The following is a 20663-nucleotide window of genomic DNA, read 5'->3' on the forward strand; positions in this document are numbered from 1 at the left end:
ACCAGTCGCTTCTCAGAAACACTACACAGGGTTGCCATGGGTCGGAACCGACTTGATGGCACTTAATTACAACAACAACAAAAAGTTATCTTGTTGTTAAGTGCAGTATAGGGTTTCCAAACAGCAGCCAGTGGATTTGAACTGTTGACCTGGTAGTTAACAGTCCAATACTAATCCTATAAGTACCACACCAGGACTCCTAAAACTCATAGGACTGTAAATATGCAGATATGGAGAGCTCCAATCCCATTAGAAGGATCTGTAGACTCTCTTTCATCATTGTGTAAGGTAGAAGGAAATATCTTCTGCTGAATATAAAAAAGGAACTGAGGACAATAACAGGAAGTTTTTATTTGATTTCCAAATTTCATCTATTAAAACACAAGAGGGCAATTCTTGCCTCTCTTAGTAAGAACATACTTCTATAAACCTATCCCTAATTAGCTCAAACTGCTTCGGTTTTACTAGAATCATTGCTTTAAAAAGTCATGTTCTCAGCTTAGAACTTCAGTGTTCTGCAGGAGTGCTACAGCTGACATTCAATGACCTGGTCTACTTCAAGCATCTGGTTTATTTTAAGCAGCAAGGTTCCATTTTAAAAGACTCAAGTAAATTCTAAGTTGGATGAAATTACAAGCAACCAAGCATAATTATTAATCATCCTCTTGGATATCAAAAATAATCTAGCCCCCATGGGGCTTTTTCGCAAAAGTAATGTTTGATGATATACTGAGTCACTTTCAAACTGAGTGATTGCAGTTCTCTTTATATTACTGCCTGCACAACACCACAGACAGGTATTTTACAAACACATACTTGCTACTTTCTATATGCCACATGCACAAACATTTACGCGTGCAATAATGGTCACTGTACTACTGTTATTACCAAAACTTGGAAATCATCTAAATGTTTATTAATATAGTACTAGATAGATTTTTTTAAAAAAGAGTATACTACTCTTTATATTAACAAGACAAGAACAGAAATATATATATTCACATGTGAAATAAGAAAATTTAATTTATTTTAATGCATAACATATATTAGTAATCTGAGATCAGTGGCAGAAACATATTATTAAATGATCTAATTATACAGCACATTCAAAATAAACCACTGAAAACACTTACCCGTCTATGCCTTTCTCTGTCTTTACATTTCTCTCGTACCCAGTCAATAGTATGGAAATCATCATAAGTACCAACACCTGGAATTGGTTCATCTAAACGATCCAGTAAGTGTGTAGAACTGTTAATGCTGCCTCCATTTGTCATTGTATAATGAGTTCCTACAGAGTGAAAAAGGAAAGATAAGTATGTTTTATAAAAGCAATGGCTAACTAGGTAAACTTTTGAGAAGTTCACTGGTAAGACATATAGAAATAGCAGCACTTATACAAACTATCAATAGGAAACTTTGTGGCAGTTCAAACCCACCAGTCACTCTTTGGAAAACCTATGCTTTTGTTAAGTGCCAGAGTCGACTCCAACTCACTGCAACCCTGTATAAGGTTTCCGAGGAGCAGCTGGTGGGTTTGAACTGCTGACCTTGTGGTTCTCTGATCCTACAGTGCCACACCAGGTGTTCTATGGTGGTGGCTGTGTGCCGTGGAGTCGGTTCCGACTCATAGCGACCCTGTACAGGGTTTCCGAGGCTGTAAATCTTTACGGGAGCAGAAAGCCTCATCTTTCTCCCGCGGAACAGCTGGTAGTTTCGAACTGTTGACCTTGAGGCTCACTATACAGGGTCACTATTGATATAAAACAATCTTTAAGATATTATTAGGGAGTCTTGGTGTGGCACTGTGTGTTAATGCACCAGACTGCAAAGCCTTTTGAACTGCAAGGTTGGCAGTTCAAGGTTACCAGCTGCTCCTTGGAAGCCCCATACAGGGTCACTATGGGTTGGAACTGACTCAACGGCACTTAACAACAAGATATATTAAATGAGAAAAAGAGTAAAACAGTGTGAAAAACAGACAGTTATTTGTGTTAAATGGAGCCCTGGTGGCTCAGTGGCTAACTGAAAGGTTGGTGGTTCCAATCTATGTAGAAATCTTTCTTAGATTGTTGTTGTTTGTTGTTACGTGCCATCCAGTCAGTTCTGACTGACAGCAACCCTCCACAGGGTTTCAAAGGAGCAGCTGGTGATTTGAACCACCGACCTTGCAGTTCAAATTGACCTTGTTATCCAGTGCATTATCCCACAGCACCAACACCAGACATATATGCGTTGTTGTTGTTCCTATATGCCGTGGAGTCGGTTCCAACTCATAGCGACAAGCTCACCAGCTACTCCTCAGAAACCCTATACAGGGTCGCTATGGGTCGGAACTGACTTGACGGCACTTAACAACAACAACAGTGTTTCCAAGGCTGTAAATCTTTAAGGGAGCAGAAAGCCTCATCTTTCTCCTGCGGAGACATACAATATATGCTTGAATGCTTACATATGAAAAAATACTCAGAAAGTTTGGAAGTCTGAGATGGTATATTTACTTAATATGGTATACTTAATACTGTATTCCTCTTTTATTTATTTTTTTTAACCATGTGAATGTATGGATCTTAAGAAGGTCAATTTGTCATCCTGTGAGGCTTTACATGAGCCATCCCAGAAAAGGATAGAATTACCTCACAATTACCAAGAAAACCTGGGAGGGAAGCATGTCCTTTGTACCCAGGGTCCCTGTGCTGAGAATCTCCTTGACTCATGAGACTGGCAGACAGAGCTGTAACAGTAGAGACCATGAGAGAACAAGAAGCAGCCGCAGCAGAGAAACAACAGCAGCAGAACCCGCAGGAGCTTGCTAGGAGACAGCATAGTATAAGGGGCTTTCTCGCGTCACAGAACAAGAAACTGAAACACCTTCAGAGAGGAGGCTTTCTGGTAGAATAGGACATCTCCAGGCATTTGAGAGAATTAGGAGCTATAACTGAGCAACTCAAGTAAACTGGTGTGCTTCTGAGCATCTACTGACAGAGCAAAAAAGTTTTGTAACACTTGCCAGAGCAGGGCAGAGTCCAGGTGGTGGGGCAGACCTGCCCATGGGCATCGCTAAGGAGAGGCTGTCATGATCAAAGAACTGTATCCTGAGTCGTTTCTAATCTTGATTTATAACCTGTTACTTCCCTAAATAAATCTCACAATTGTGAGTATGGTTGTAAATTCTGTGTGGTCACTGCAACCAAGTATCAAACACTGAGAAGTAGAGAATGCCGTGGGAAGGGCAGCTACTGTCAGAATTGGTTAAAAAAAAAGTTGGAGAAAGGAAGAATATCTGACTTTAACTTCATAAGAATGAGCCTTGGGCTGTTGATGCTGACAATGATCCTTCTTTCCCCTAGTGAGGTCAGATGAGGATATCAGACACTGGTCTGCCATGTCATTTTTACAATTATGCTTTTTTTTTTAATCAGTCCCCTCATGAAATCACAAATTTTACCCCTTTTCAATCTTTTCCATTGTTTCATGACATACTATAGATGTTGCTTTAGGGTTTTCTGTAATTGCATCACATATAGATATCTTCCTTTTCCTGAAACTCTTCCTTTTCCTGAACGTAGTTTATTGTTGATTCATTAACAGCAAACTCAAGACTGACAACACTATAAGTCATGCGTGAAACATACACAGCACACATATTTTCTCCGAAAGTCACATTACAGCTTCCCTGTACCTAAATGTGGCACCAAATAAACTACAAAGTGGACACTTGTTTATAAAAGGGGACTTTAAATAGTTCACAGAAAAATTCCATTATTTTTTAATCCCATTTTTCCAATGAACTTTTTGAAGTCACCTTACAACATGAACGTTGGTGGGGGGGTGAGAAAAAGCAGAGCATGGCTCTGTTCAGCATAACTGGAAACATGTACATCGGATAACTCAAATTTTCAACTCCTCGATGCATGTCCCTGAATGACAGTAAAAATGTGTAAATTATTGATTTTGTGATTACAAATAAAATGTAGTCAAGTAGGTGATTCACATATACAGTTACACAAATAATGGGAATCAATACTGTTTCACAATTAAAATTACCTTTCTAAATAAACATGCACACTATATTTTAGTAGTTACTGGAATAAATTATGTTGTTGTTGTTAAGTGACGTCGAGTCGATTCCAACCCATAGCAACCCTGCATAGGGTTTCCAACGAGCATCTGGTAAGCTTAAACCACCAATCTTGCAGTTCAAGTAACTTTGCAGTCTGACACACTAGCCTACAAAGCCACACAAGGACTCCGTGAAATAAATTATAGAACTAGAGAAATTCTAATGGACTCAACCATTATATTAAGTGGAAAGAACAACAGACTAATACCAAAAGACTCAGGTTCTAGTCTGCATAGCCACATAACTTTGGATACGGATATGAATGTTTGGTGCCACATTCTTAGTAAATATTCTTCATCAATGTCCTTGAAAAAATATGATATATGTTACAGCACAGGAGCCCTATTTTATCTGTGACTTGTAGCAAATGAAGCAATATTACCAGACTACACTTGAAGTCTTTCAGATTGCCTAAACTGACTTACCCTTTTTCTTTATCAGATAAAGAAGCAATTATAAAGTCAAAATCACTTCATAAAACTATTATTTGGTAAAGTCAGAGTCTGAACTTTCTCCCTAAGTACTATAAATACTCTTTAGACTACAGCAGAGATCATCTTAAATTATCTGAAGTGGGGGAACACAAAGGGGGTCACACAGTTCTTATACTAAGTACCAATTTTATTATTATTAAGATACAGATCAAATAAACTATACTATAGGGGACAAGCTCTGTTTCTTGATCATTCAAAGTAGTAACAGAAATACAGCATTAATATAAAAAACAAAACAAACCCACTGACATCAAGTTGACCCTATAGGAAAGAGTAGAACTGCTGTTCCTCTGAATTTCTGAGACTAAATTGTTACAGGAGCAGACAGACTCATCTTTCTCTCATGGAGCAGCTGAAGGGTTTGAACCACCAACCTAGAGGTTAGCAGCCCAATACATAAAGAACTATGTCTTGTTCAAACTGAAAATCTGAATATGTTTTAGACATTACTATAAAACCCAAAGCCTGCAGCCATCAAGTCAATTCCAACTCATACAGTTTTGGAGGCTATGTATCTTTATGGGAGCAGGCAGCCTATCTTTCTCTCACAGAGATTTGAACTGCCAACCTCGTGGTTAGCTTATCCTACAGCGCCACCAAGGCTCCTAGACACTAATATGTTGTTGTTAAGTGCTCTCAAGTTGGTTCCGACTAATAACAACCTTGTATCAGGTTTCCATAGCTTTAAATATTTGTGGGAGCAGAGTCTCATCTTCCTCCTGCTAAGCAGCTGGTTGGCTCAAACTGTCAACCTTGTGGTTCACAGTCCAGTGCTTATCTATGGACCCACTGTGCTCCCAAAACAATAATAGGTTGTTGTTGCTGCTGTTAAGTGCCATCAAGTCGTTCCAACTCACAGCGACTCTGTTTCCAAGAAGCACCTCATGGATTTGAACTGCCAACCTTGTGGTTATCAGTCCAGTACTTACTCTAGATCACCACACCAGAACTCCAGACATAGAAAGGGTAAACTTTTAGGCAATGTAACAGATAGTGGCACAGTAGTTAAGCACTCAACTACTACCAGATAGGTTGATGGTTCAAATTAAATTCACCAAGTGATCCCCCAAGAGAAAAATATAGGAATCTACTCCCATAACGATTACAGTTTAGAAAACCCTACTATGTCACATAAGGAGCTCTGGTAGTGTAGTGGTTACGAATCGGGCTGCGAACCTGAAGGTCAGCAGTTCGAAACTACCAGCTGCTCCGTGGGAGAAAGATGAGGTTTTCTACTCCCATAAAGATTTACACCCTCGGAAACCTTGTACAGGGTCGCTATGGGTCGGAACCGACTCGACGGCACTTAACAACAACAACAACAACTATGTCACATGGGGTTGACAAATCTGAACACGACCACAATAACAACACAAACTAATAAATATACCTATTTGCTTTTATGAAGAAAAAAGCAGTCTCTCTTATCTTATGATTCAATACATTTAAATGTTTACACCTTTGAAAGGTATAAAACTTCTAAAAGGAAAGTAGTAGTATATTGATTTCAGTGTTTCAGCAGAAGCGTTCCAGGAATAAATTACTTTTCTTGGCCACTGGTCTAAATGTCCAATCATTGCATTGGCCAGTGTTTATTTATATGAAAAATACATCATAACCATTATACTTAAAGGTTTCAGTACCACAGTTCTTTCTTCCTCCCTCTATTCTGATTCTATTTAATAACTTCCACTTTGTAAAAACTAACTGAAAGACCATAATTTTTATTAAGAAAATACAACTGACTGTCTACCTAAAATGAGGAGGCAATAAAAGCACAAAGTGCTTGGCTTACAAGGTTTCAAGAGGGAGTTTAAGAGTGTGTAGGGGAAGATAGAGTCCCCACTTTCATCTTGTCTAGATGGGTCTGGTAAAAAAAGACTGGGATAAGATTCTTATGATTCAATAGTGAGTAATTGTTCTCAGAACTAATTGTGACTGTCATAATTGTAAAGGTAGAAGTTTTGTAACAAAAGTGGGAGAGTAGTTAATCTTTCAGTCCAGAAACAGAGGACCCTAGGACCATCAAGGGAGAAGAGCACAAGAGGAATGCGGGACCCTATTCAGAAAAGCAGCAACACCAGAGACGGAGGCAGAGATGGGGCCATAGAGAGCAGGAGCAGCTGAGGGCTCTAGATTCATGGAAAGAGAAGGACTGAGAGTTGGCTCATGGTACATGGTGGGGATTCTAATAATTGTAATGAAACAAAATATATGATTTGTTGAATGTAAAACTGATGATCTGCCCTGTAAACTTTCACTCAATTCACAATAAAAAACTTAAAAAAAAAAAAAAGAGAGAGAAGAAAAAGAAAGTACAACAGTGGGATTTACAGTATCTTGATAAATAAAATGGGGAATCTTTGACTTTACTTTCCAAATTATTATATTAAAACAGATAATTAAATGATTTTTTTTTTTTTTTTTTGAAGAAAGAGTCAAGAGCTTCTTAGGACCCTGTGATGGGATGTTCAAAAAGCATTGCTGTAATATCAATATCAAATATCAAAATGCATAAATGAAATCTTACATTGAATAAAAAACTTGTTTTTATCTAAACAAATCAAAATTCTATAAAACATAGCTTGTATTCTATAACAGTGTCAAGCTCATGACAGACAAATAATGACAGGGAAACTCTTCTGTATTAAAGGAAACTAAGAGACATGACAACTCATCTGTCAGTTTGTTATATAGTGGTAGCTTGTGTGTTGCTGTGATGTCAGAACTATGCCACCAGTATTTTAATACCAGCAAGGTCACCCCTGCTGGACAAATTTCAGCAGAGCTTTTAGATTAAGACATACAAGAAAGAAAAAGAGGCAGACTACTTCTGAATGGTTAGTCATTGAAAACCTTATAAACAGCAGTGAAAAACTATCAGATAAAGTGTCTGGCAGCAGAAGAAAACATGAATAGTAGCAGAACATTGTCAGATAGAGGGTCAGAAGATGAGCCCTTCAGGGCACTCAAAATACAACTGGGGAAGAGCTGCTTCCTCAAAGTACAGGTGACTATAATGATGACTTTTCTAGATGACTAAAAAAGAGACTCAAAGAACAGCAAACCTTTCAGGACCTGCATTTGCTAATAAGCCACAACTCAAAACGGGAACATGAACTGTACAAAATATGAATCTAGGAATCTTGGAAGTTGTCAAAAGTGAACTGGAACGTATAAAGATTGATATCCGAAGCAACAGTGAGCTAAAATGGACTGGTACTGGCCATTTTAAATCCAATAATAATATGAACAAAAACTGAAGGAGAATGGGGATACATTCATCATCAAGAAATATCTTGAAGTACAATGCAGTCTGTAATAGGATATTATGGAATATATGTATAAGAAAGGCCAGTTAATATCACTATCATTCAAATTGACACATCAACCACTAAAGATGAAATTGAAGAACTCTACCAGGTTCTCCAGTCTGAAATTGATAAACATTCAATCAAGATGAATTAATAATCACTAATGATTGAAATCAGAAAGTTAGAAACAAAGAAGAAGGAAAAATAGTTGGAAAATATGGCCTTGGAGATAGAAATGATGCCAGAAATCTCATGACAGAATTTTTCAAGACCAAGGACTTATTCATTGCAAACACAATTTTTCGACAACATAAAAGGCAACTGTACACATGAACCTCACCAGATGAAATATACAGGAATCAAAGTGACTACATCTGTAGGAAGAAACGGTGGAAAAGCTAAAACAAGACCAGTGGCAGACAGTAGACCACACCATCAACTGCTCATATGTAAATTCAAACTGAAACAAACAAGAAAATTAAAACAAGTCCAAGGCAGCCAAAATATAAACTTAAAACATCCCACCTGAATTTAGAGACCATCTCAAGATCAGATTTCATGCAGTAGACAGTAATGACCAAAGGACTAGAGGAGCTGTAGGGTAACATCAAGAACACCGTAACATGAAGAAAGCAAAAAAGCAGGGAAAAAAAAAAACCCAAAATGGATGTCAGAAGAGACTCTGAAACTTGCTCCTAAGCATAGTGGCACTAAAGGAAAAACTTAGGAAGTAAAAGGTGAACAGAGAATTTCAAAGGACAGATTGAGAAGATGAAGGCAAGTATTATAATGAAATGTACAAACATCTGGCATTAGAAAACCAAAAGAAAGAACACGCTCAGCATTTCTCAAGCTGAAAGAAGTAATGTAAAAAGTCAAGCCTTGCAATAATAAAGGATTCTATTAAAAATATTTAAGATGTAGAAAGCATCAAAGATGAAGGATTTACACAGAGTCATTATACAAAAAAAAAAAAAAAAAAAGGTTAATGTTCAACCATTTCAGGGGATAGTATATAACTATAGGTGGAAACCAGAATCCCATCCAGAATTGTCTGAAGTGGGAAATTTCCACTGGAAAGGATGAGACCAGTGTGGAGCGGCTAAAACAGAAGATACTTGGTGAAGAAAGACCAGCAGGAAAAATCAGAAACAATAAAGGCAGTATGAATGATTACTACAAGAACAAATAAGCTGTTCACCCAGGAGTCATCAAGGCATATGGTCGGGTCCCCTGCGAGCAAACTCCCTTCCAAGACTAAGACTCAAGGGAAATACATGAGCAGTCATGTGGTCTGGCTGGTGACCATGCTGGTCACCCATAAGGAGAAGAGAGGAAAAAAAACAGCAATGAAGTTGGGATCTAAGTCCTACCACATTCAACAGACTTCTGTGAATCCGGGTGGAGACCTGGATGGCCAGCAGCTACATCAAGACTCCAAGTCCTACCACATTCAACAGACTTTTGTGAACTCGGGTGGAGACCTGGATGGCCAGCAGCTACATCAAGACTCCTGGGCCCAGAGGCAGTGACATGGCCACAGAGGACTAGAGCGGACAATGAAGCGTCCAGCTGATATGAAGTGAGGGGAGATGCACAAGAACACCCATACCTGCAGATAGTACCCACTTGACCTGGCTTCAATGGCTGGATGATCAGAATTCGACTAGACGAGGGAGGAAAAAAATGAGTAACCCACTACAATTTGATGAACTTTACCTATATGTATGGATGTAGTAGCTTAAAAAAGGGAATACATCTTTACAGCAAGGATCCCTTGCACCCCCTCAGTATACAGGGTTGACAGGGATGGGCAGCTTAGACAATGGATATCCAAAATGGGGTGGGGGTGGGGGGTGCTATAAAGGCAAGAAGTGACTGGCTTACAAGCTTTCAAGAGGGAGCCTAGTTCCAGACAGGGCAGGGGTAGGTAGAACCTTCACTGAAAGATTTCCAATCTGTTGGGAACAGGCTGGCAAAAGGAAATGGGGAAAGGACTCTTGTGGTACAATAGTGAATAACTGCCATCAGGACTGACTGTGAGGGTCAGAAATGTAGCGGTAGATGTTTTTTGACAAAAGGAGGGGAATGATTGATTTTGCATCTCATGAGCAGAGGTCCCTGGGACCATCAAGTGAGAAGAGCGGAGAGCATGACCCTACCCAGAGAGGCAGTGATGCCAGGGATGGAGACAGAGATGATGATGTGGACAGGTGGAGCTGCTGGGGATAGAGAACTCAGGGAGGGAGCGGGGCTGTGTGCTGACAGCCGGGGGTGGGGGGGTGGGGGGAGGCCCCATGGGGTGTACCCTTTGGTTATTTGATGATGCATGGAGGGATTTTAATCTTGCAACGAAACGAAATGATAGGATGAATGTAAAACTGATGTTCTCCCATGTAAACCCACATAATTCACAATAAAAACTTAAAAAAAAACTTTTAAAAGAAGAGGTAGTATAGCTGGGTTCTATGAAGAAAAATGTTTCATCAGGATTGGAGGAAGACTCATTAACAATCTGCGATATGCAGATGATACAACCTTGCTTGCTGAAAGTGAAGAGGACTTGAAACATTTACTGATGAAGATCAAAGAACACAGCCTTCGGTATGAGTTGCATCTCAATGTCAGAAAAACAAAAATCCTCACCACTGGACCAATAAACAACATTCTTATCAACGGAGAAAAGATTGAAGTTGTCAAGGACATCATTCTTCTTGGATCAACTATCAACACTCACGGAAGCATCAGTCAAGAGATCAGATGACATATTGCATTAGGCAAATCTGCTGCACAGGAACTTTTTAAAGTGCTGAAGAGCAGAGATGTCAGCTTGAGGACTAAGGTGTGCCTGACCCAAGCCATGGTATTTTCAATAACCTCATATGGATGCGAAAGCTGGACAGTGAATAAGGAAGACCATAGAAGAATTAATGCCTTTGAGTTGTGGTGTTGAAGGAGAATACTAAAAGTGCCATGGACTGCCAAAAGAACCAATAGATCTATTTTGGAAGAAGTGCAGCCAGAGTGCTCCTTGGAGGCCAGGATGGCTAAGCTTCATCTCTCATACGTTGGACATATTGTCCGGAGAGAACAGTAGCTGGAGAAGGATGTCATTCTGGGTAAGATGGAGGGTCAGAGAAAAATAGGAAGACCCCCAACAAGATGGATCAGCCAGGTGGCATCATTGATGGCGCCAAGTGTGGCAGCGGTGGTGGGGTTGGCCCAGGATCGGACATTGTTTCATTCTGCTGTGCATAGGATCGCTATGAGTCTGTTTCGACTCAATGGCACCTGACAACAACAACAATATAGTCATAAACTGATAGTACTGAAGAAAGAAGTCCAAGTTACACTTGGATGAAAAACAAGGCTCCAGGAATTAACAGCTTACAAATTGGAATCTTTCAACAAACTGATGAAGCACTGGAGGTGCTCACTCATCTATGGCTAGAAATTTGGAAGAAATTTGGATTTACCTGGCCAACTGATTAGAAAAGATCCATATTTATGCCAAACCCAAAAATAGGTGACCCAACATCATGTGGAAATCATAAAACAATATGATTAATATCACGTATAAGTAACATTTTGCTAAGATATTTACATTGACAGGGAGTTGCCAGGAATCCAAACCGGATTCAGAAGAGGACGCAAAACTGGGGGTTGTTATGAAGATGTTGTTAGAAAAGAGAAAACTGCATTAACGAGGAAAAGGTCAAGAAAGTTTCCCGGAGGATTTTTCCATCATGACAATGTACCTGGTTCATTCTTCAAGGGCAGTTTAAGGGCTACCCATGAGAATTTCATTGTGAAATCTTTCATCATCTACTCTACAGCCCTGATTTTATCCTTTTAGACTTTTTTGTTTCCCAAACTTAAAGAACATTTAAAGGAACATGCTATGAATCTCTCAAGGATGCCAAAACTGCTGTTTAGACATGGTGTAAATAGATGAATGCAGAATTCTTTGGGTAAAGTTTAGAAAGATGGAAACACTACCTTCAGAAGTGTAGAAACCTAAATGAAGGCTATATGTTGAGAAACAATAGCTTCAAATTTTGATATTTTTATTTAATAAAGGTTTCTATGCTTGTGTATACTTTTTAACTTACCCTCCTATATATGTGTAATCTACATATTTGTTCATTGTCTCTCTTGTTCTAAAATAGTGTGTGGGAGAGAGAACAAGAGAGACAAAATGTACAAATGTAAAAAATGTCAACCATTAGGGCATCTAGGTGAAGGACATATGGGTTCTGTGAACTATTTTTTCAATTTCTACAAATCTGAAATCATTTTTAAATGTTCTGTAAAGCCTACTATGAAATACTCCTCAAGTATGAAAATTTTCCTCCTATGTTGCCCTTATGGAGTTCTGGTGTGGCTTTTAACAACAACAATGTTGCCCATATCTGGGTAGAATTGAAATACATGATCTACTAATCTTAATTATTATTACTCTTTTATGCAAGAAATATAAAGCAAAATTTCTGTAACTCTTTACATGCATCCCGTACGTAACCAGGTCCATGATAAGAATTTCTAGGCTGTTTGGGCCACAAAGATAATGTTGTTATTGTTGTTGTTAAGTGCTGTCAAGTCAGTTCCGACCCATAGCGACCCTGTATAGGGTTTCCGAGGAACAGCTGGTGAGCTTGAACCACCAACCTTGCAGTTCAAACGGCTTTGCAGTCTGACGCATTAACCCACAGCGCCACACAAAGATAATAAGCAACCTAAATATGCTGCATCTGTAATTCCCCTAACAGACTTGCGAACTAAGAGGAAGAAAAGTCTAGACTACTATTCTCATTTTTATGAGAAGTAGAAAACATTTATATTAGGCATATATCTTCCCATCAGTAACTTTAAAATAGTTACTCTGTAGAAACTACTATAGCATTTAATTTACAAAACAATGCAACAATTCATAATACCTGAAAACCTTACACATTTACTAAAGCATGTGAGATTTCACATATTTTCTTGTATAGGAATTACCTTTGTTCTGCCAAACATTGAAATAATAGTAGCACAAAGAAGAGGGAGAAAAGGAAAGAAATCTTATCTGACTCTAGACTAGGTAGGGAACATTGCATTTCTAACATGATCACAGAAATTCCAAATATTCCACATTGTTGCTGTTAAAGTGCCTTCCAGTTGGTTCCAACTCATAGTGACCCTGTATAGTTTCCAAGAAGAAGCTGATTAAGTTTGAATTGCAGACCTTGCAGTTTAAATCGACCTTGAGGCCCAGTTCTTATCCTACAGTGCCACAACAAGACTCTGTTTCCACATTAGGAGTAATTTTAAAGGTATTATGTAGTCCTGATGTGGTGCTATAGAGTAATCACTGGACTGCTAACCAAAAGGTTGGCAGTTCAAACCCACCAGCTTTTACTTGGAAACCTTATGCAGGGTTGTTATAAGTTAGAAGTGAGTGGTTACAAGTCAGGCTGCTAAGTTCAAGGTCAGCAGTTCAAAACTACCAGCTGCTCTGCGGGAGAAAGATGAAGCTTTCTGCTCCCGTAAAGATTTACGGCCTTGGAAACCCCATGCAGGGTCACTATGAGTCAGAAATGACTCCGACCCCACGGCATACCACCACCACAACCACCACCATCAGTACTTAACAACAACAACAAATAATAACAATGGTTTTAAATTATTCCTAATGTTTATATGGCCAAACATTGTCTCTCATACTTTGCACATATTGTCAGGAGGGAACAGACACTGGAGAATGAAAAGAGGAAGGCCCCCAACAAGATGGATTGGCAGGTGGCAGTACCGATGGACTCAAGTGTGGTAACAGTAGTGAAGTTGGCCCAGGATAGGGCAGTGTTTCATTCTGCTGTGCATAAGGTCACTTGGGGTTGGTACCGACTCGATGGCACCTAACAACAACAACAACAACAACGTTTACTGAGGAGTCCCGGTTCAAATCAACTAGCTACATGCAGTAGAACGATTAGGCACTCTGTTTCTGTAAAGATTTACAGCCTGGAAAACCTTAGGGAGCAGTTCAACTGTGTACTAAGGAATTTATGTGCAGTTGTTATTAAGTGTCGTAGAGTCAGTTATGACTCATAGCAGCCATGCATAGGGTTTCTGAGGAGCAGCTGTTGACTTTGAACCACCGACTTGCAGTTCAAATCAAGCTTGAGGTCGAATGCTTATCCTATGGTGTTACATTATACTAATTTATTTGTGTAGTATTGGATTTAACTAAATTTCACTGCAACCTAGATTTGTATAAGGCTTAAGCTACATATGTCAAAATGTGATGAATACAAATATATAATGTTAATAAAAATTTTAAATGTGTAATATAAGACATAAGGTATCCTACTTCACTCCCTCAACTTGAAGCATATTATCTTTAAAATATTGCTACAGTAAAAATTCCCTCATACAGAAAGTGCACCTCTCCTTCATTTCTGACATAATACTTAAAAAGTTGGTTAATTAGGAAATATTACGTGTTTTCTAATACAGATTTCTGGGATGGAGTTGTAGAAGACCAAAAGGTCCTTTAAAAAGCACTACCAAGATGAAATAAAGCTGTTAAGACCACCACTTCCCATGATTGTGCCTTTCTTTACAAATCACAAAGTCACATGATTCACACAGTCATACACTGAACTGTGTGTCCCAAAATAAGTGTTAGCTGGGCCATGAGTCTCAATGGTTTGACAGTTATGTAATAATATAATGAGGTAGTTATGTGATTATCCCCCATGATGTGATCTTATGTGATAAACCAATTAAGAGGATTAATCTCATCACAATTCTGATCAAATGTAAGGTGTGGCCTTCAACACCTTTCATCTTACAAACGATCAGAGAAGGGGAGACCTACTACCACCAAGAAAAATACATCCTTAGGACCTAGGGTCCCTTGCACTATGAAGCTCTGGGAGAAGACTGATGCCAATACACAAGGAGATCACCAAGAATGCTAGGCCTACAGATTCAAAAAGGTGACCAAAAAAGAAAGCCTTCACCTCGAGCTGGTGCAGGAGTCCTAGTGAGGCACTGTAGGGATAAAGCACTAGACTGCAAGGTTGGCAGTTCAAACCCACCAGCCATTCCCTGGATATCCTACACAACAACAGAGCTGGCGCTCTGAATTTGGACTTCTAATCTCCTAATTGTGAAAGAATGCATTTCTGTTTTTTAAAGCCATACACTTATGGTCTTTCTATTATAGCAGTCCTAGATAACTAACACATCCAGGATTTTATATTTCATTGTGAAGGAGCTCAAAAGTACTAGGTGCTAGGCATAAGGAGAGGCTTCTGCCAAAGATTCAAGCCATACTCTACTTTTGCTGTTTACTGATTAGTCTGAGTTGACTTTCAAAAGCTAGCCAGCATATCTCAGGAATCCTGCAGACTCCTCTCCCCACTTCCTCCCATAGAATGTTCCAGGAAAGATATTCATTTGGGTTGGCTCACAAATATCTATAGATTAACAATATTTTAGCTGACTCAAACTTTATGATGAACAAAACAATTTTTTATGGGATCTTGAAATTGTTGTTATTGAAGTGCCATTGAGTCGGTTCCAATTCGCAGTGATCCTGTATTGGATTTCTGCGAAGTAGTTGGTGGATTTGAATCGAGTTAAACAGTTCAGAGCTTTTCCTACAGAACCACACCAGGAATCCAGTTGCTGTTAAGTGCTGTCGGCTCACAGTGATCCTGTATAAGGTTTCCAAGGAACAGCTGGTAGATTTGAATCACCAGCCTTATCCTATAGTGCCACACCAGGCTCTAGGACTATATCAACTAGTCTGCTAAAGCATGATGTTGTAAATACCAACCAATCAGAATTTTTTTCCTTGTAAATTGTTGGAATTTCTATACTTAAATTCTGTGGAAATTTCCTCCCACCGGAGTACTTTTATAAATCTTCATGAAGTATTGCCTGATCTAGATCGCACTATTCCTTCATTAAACTCATTGTTTTAATTTTAACAGAAAATAGTTTCTCCTTTAACATCTCAAAGCATAAAAAGTACATTCATTTATCTGTGAAGACAGTAATGGAGATGAACAGAACATGTTTTGGAAATGTTAATTAAGATTCTCTACCTTCAGACCACCACCACCACCACCACTACATTCACATAAAAGGATCTCAGGTAGCATAATGGGTTGTGAGTTGGGCTGCAAACCTCAGGTCAGCAGTTCAAATCTACCAGCCACTACACAGGAGGAAGATTGAGGCTTTCTGCTCCCATAAAGATTTATAGCTCAGAAACCGTAACAGGGTTGCTTTGAGTTGGAACCTACTTGAAGATACACAGCAACCATATCTGCATACATGGAGCCCTGGTAATGTAGTGGGTTGCAAGTTAGGCTGCAATCTGAAGGTCAGGAGTTCGAATCTACCAGCCACTCTACAGGAGTAACCAGGGTCACTACAAGTTGGAACCAACTCCATGGAGCACAACCACCAACATCATATTTACATTCAGTCTTGGTAAGGGTTTCAATCAAGGTACCCTCCCTTCCCCAAAAAAGAAACAGGTACATGATGCAAGTTAAAGCTATCAAACTCCTGGAAATATAAATCTTGAGCATTGAAATGTAAAAATAGTTTTATTAGTACAGAACCAACTAATTTTAATGGCTGAACCTTCAAAAGGCTATATATAGATGTTTGCCCAGGAACCATCAAGGCAAGTGGTCGGGTCCCCTTAGAGCAAACTCCCTTCCAAGACTAAGACTCAAGGGAATACATGAGCAAATATGTGGTCTGGCTGGTGACCACATTGGTCACCGATAAGGAGAAGAGAGGAAAAAAAACAGCAATGAAGTTGGGATCTAAGTCCTACCACATTCAACAGACTTCTATGAACCCAGGTGGAAACCTGGATGGCCAGCAGCTACATCAAGACTCCAAGTCCTACCACATTCAACAGACTTTTGTGAACTCGGGTGGAGACCTGGATGGCCAGCAGCTACATCAAGACTCCTGGGCCCAGAGGCAGTGACATGGCCACAGAGGACTAGAGCAGACAGTAAAGCATCTAGCTGATATGAAGTGAGGGGAGATGCACAAGAACACCCATACTTGCAGACAGTACCCACTTGACCTGGCTTCAATGGCTGGATGATCAGAACTCGACTAGACGAGGGAGAAAAAAAAAAGTAACCCACTACAATTTGATGAACTTTACCTATATGTATAGATGTAGTAGCTTTAAAAGGGAACACATCTTTACAGCAAGGATCACTCCCACCCCCTCAGTACACAGGATTGACAGGGATGGGCAACTTAGACAATGGATACCCAAAATGGGGTGGGGGTGGGGGGTGCTATAAAGGCAAGAAGTGACTGGCTTACAAGCTTTCAAGAGGGAGCCTAGTTCTAGACAGGGCAGGGGTAGGTAGAACCTCCACTGAATGATTTCCAATCTGTTGGGAACAGGCTGGCAAAAGGAAATGGGGATAAGGTTCTTGTGGTGAATAACTGCCATCAAGACTGACTGTGAGGGTCAGAAATGTAGAGGTAGATGTTTTTTGACAAAAGGAGGGGAATGATTGATTTTGCAGCGCAGGAGCAGAGGTCCCTGGGACCATCAAGTGAGAAGAGCAGAGAGCATGACCCTACCCAGAGAGGCAGTGATGCCAGGGATGGAGACAGAGAGGATGATGTGGACAGATGGAGCTGCTAGGGGCAGGGGACTCAGGGAGGGAGAGAGGCTGTGTGCTGATGGCAGGGAGTGGGGGTGGGCCCATGGGGTATATCCTTTGGTTATTTGATGATGAATGGAGGGGACTGTAATCACATTGCAGTGAAATGAAATACGATAGAATGAATGTGAAACTAATGTTCTCCCATGTAAACCTACGTAATTCACAATAAAAACTTTTTTTAAAAATAGAAGACAAACAAATCCCAGCATTAAAAGACTTCAGAAAATGAAAAAAAAAAAAGGCTATAGAGTAGTTTCTGCTACCTAGATTTCCCAGAGCATGGCTTATAATAAGTATGATCCAAAAGTTGTTCTTGTTGTTGGGAAGTGCCTCTGAGTTGGTTTTAACCCATAGCAACCCTGCATAGGGTTTCTGAGGAACAACTGGTGAGTTTGAACCACCGGTCTTAAGGCTGAGTGTTTATACTACAGTGCCACATCAGGACTCGAATCTAAAAGTGTTGTTGTTCGGTGCCATCGAATCTCTACCAACTCATAGAGACCCTATGCACAACAAAACAAAACACTGCCGGGTCCTGGGCCAACCCACAATTGTTACCACGCTTGAACCCACTGATGCTGCCACTTTGCCAATCCATCTCGCTGGGGGACTTCCTCTTTTTCTCTGACCTAAAAGTAGTAGCTCTCAAATTTAACCCAAGTGATTACCAGTCACTACTACTCTACTGTCTCTCATACTTCGGACGTATTGTCAGGAGAGAGCAGTCACTGGAAAAGGATATCATATTTGGTAAGGTGGAGGGTCAGAGAAAAAGAGGAAGACCCCCAACGAGATGGACTGGCCAGGTGACAGCATTGATGGACTCAAGTGTGGCAACAGTAGTGAGCTTGGCCCAGGATCAGGCAGTGTTTCGTTCTGCTGTACATAAGGTCGCTATGGGTCCGTACCGACTCGATGGCACCTAACAACAACCATTCTATCTAATCTACTACCTAATGGCCGAAAAACAACAACAAAAAAGACTGGAGAAAAGATCACTTTTCCTTCAGAGTGGCCTATAAGAGAATGTGCTTTGAGGTCAGAAACGCCTGGAGTCAAATTCCATTTCTACCCCCTATTTGCTGTGTGATCCAGCACAAGTTACTTATTAATCACTTTGAAGTACACCTGGTTTTCTCACCTACTCTAAAGTATGGTGTAGTGACTACAGATAAATAATGTAAAGCATCTACTATTATACACAGCAAATAGTAGAAAATCAATGAATACAAACTATCATCTGCTCAAATACTTGACTCTATTGCCATTGTTAAGTGTGGCAGAGTCAGTTCCAACTCATAGTGACCCTGTGATTAGCAGTCCAGTGCTTATCCTACAATGCCACAGCAGAACTTGGCCCTATATTACTTATGAAATGTTACCATGAAAGTATCTTTCAATAACAGCCATGGGTACAGTCTGGCTGCCAGCACTAACCTCCCTCCGCTTCAAGAAAGGTTTTGAAGTTCTGGTGTGGTGGGGAGAAATGGTCACAATTACATAAGCACTAGATTGCTAACCTCAAGTTTGGTGGTTCACACTTAACAACAACCTGACAATAGCAACTTCACTCTAGTCCAGAGGTTGTTCCAGGAAGTCTATCTTTAACTCAGAAAACCCATTACCCTTCCAGGAACCCACTTAGAAATTGGTATTTAAACTTTGATTTGACTGTGGCCCACAACAATTATTACTCACACAGTATATACATATATGTACTTAACACCAAAGTTACTTAATATTTATACCCTTACTACTTAGCATATGGACTTCTGGTGTGGCCCTATAGCATCAGCACTATACTGCGAACCAGAAGGTCAGCAGTTGAAACCCACCAGGTGTACCTCAGAAACTCTGTACAGGGTCGCTATGGGCTGAAATCTACCTAAAGGCACTTAACAACAACAACTTATCATATATTCTGATTGATATTTTTCTCTCTTCTAGTCACAACCCCATTTGTTTCATTAAAAACTACAGGTGACAAACACCGAATTGAAAAATTGATATTGTAATGAAATTATCTACTATCAGCAAAATAAAAACTTTGTTATATTGGTATTTATAATCCTATCTACTAGCCCTCAACATAGGGTAGCACAGTGGTTACAAGCTGGGTTGCTAATCTCAAGGTCAAGAGTTCAAAACTACATGGGAAAAAGATGAGGCTTTGTGCTCCTACAAAGATTCATAGCACTGGAAACCCTACATAGGGTCACTATGAGTCAGAACCGACTCCACAGCATACCAACCACTACCACCACCATCAGTCCTCAACAAGGAACCCTGGTGATATAATGGTTAAGAATTTGACAGCTAACCAAAAAGTTGGAGATTAAAGCCTACAAGCAGTTCTATAAAAGAAAAGATCTGGTGGTATCCTCCCATAAAGATTACAGCCCTATGGGGCAGTTATACTCTGTCATATTGGGTTGCTATGAGTTGGAATCAACTACGACACAATGCACAATGTGTTGCTGTTGTTGTTAGGTGCCATCAACTTGGTACCAACTCATAGCAACCTTATGCAAAATAAAATGAAAACACTGCCCGGTCCTGGGCTAACCTCACAATTTTGCCATGCTTGAGCCCAATGATGCTGCCATTCTGCCAATCCATCTCATTGGGGGTCTTCCTCTTTTTCTCTGACCCTCCACCTTACCAAACATGATATCCCTCTCCAGTGACTGGTCCCTCCTGACAATATGTCCGAAGTATGAGAGACAAAGTCTGGCCATCCTGGCCTCCATAGAACACTCTGGCTGTACTTCTCCCAACACAGATCTGTTTGTTCTTTTGGCAGCCCATGGTACTTTCAATATTCTCCTCAACACCATAACTCAAATGCATCAAATACGATCTTACTTATTCACTGTCCAACTTTCTCAAGCATATGAGGTTACTGAAAATACCATGGTTTGGGTCAGGTGTATCTTAGTCCTCAAGCTGACATCTTTGTTCTTTAACACTTTAAAAAGGTCTTGTGCAGCAGATTTACCTAATGTAATACGTCATTTGATTT

The 20663-nt window shown here is 39.9% G+C and overlaps 1 protein-coding gene across 5 annotated transcripts in view; it reads right to left on the reverse strand.

The window, feature by feature from the left end:
- Positions 1–20663, reverse strand: part of LOC102840464 (H(+)/Cl(-) exchange transporter 3-like) — a 145214-nt gene that overhangs the window by 48090 nt on the left and 76461 nt on the right. For all 5 annotated transcript variants that reach the window (XM_006864531.1, XM_006864533.1, XM_006864529.1 and 2 more), the window contains one exon: positions 1134–1291. In XM_006864531.1, coding sequence (XP_006864593.1) covers positions 1134–1291 — 158 coding nt within the window. The remainder of the gene's footprint in view (positions 1–1133; positions 1292–20663) is intronic.

Source organism: Chrysochloris asiatica, unplaced genomic scaffold, assembly GCF_000296735.1.
Source record: "Chrysochloris asiatica unplaced genomic scaffold, ChrAsi1.0 scaffold00066, whole genome shotgun sequence".
Taxonomy (NCBI): Eukaryota; Metazoa; Chordata; class Mammalia; order Afrosoricida; family Chrysochloridae; genus Chrysochloris; species Chrysochloris asiatica.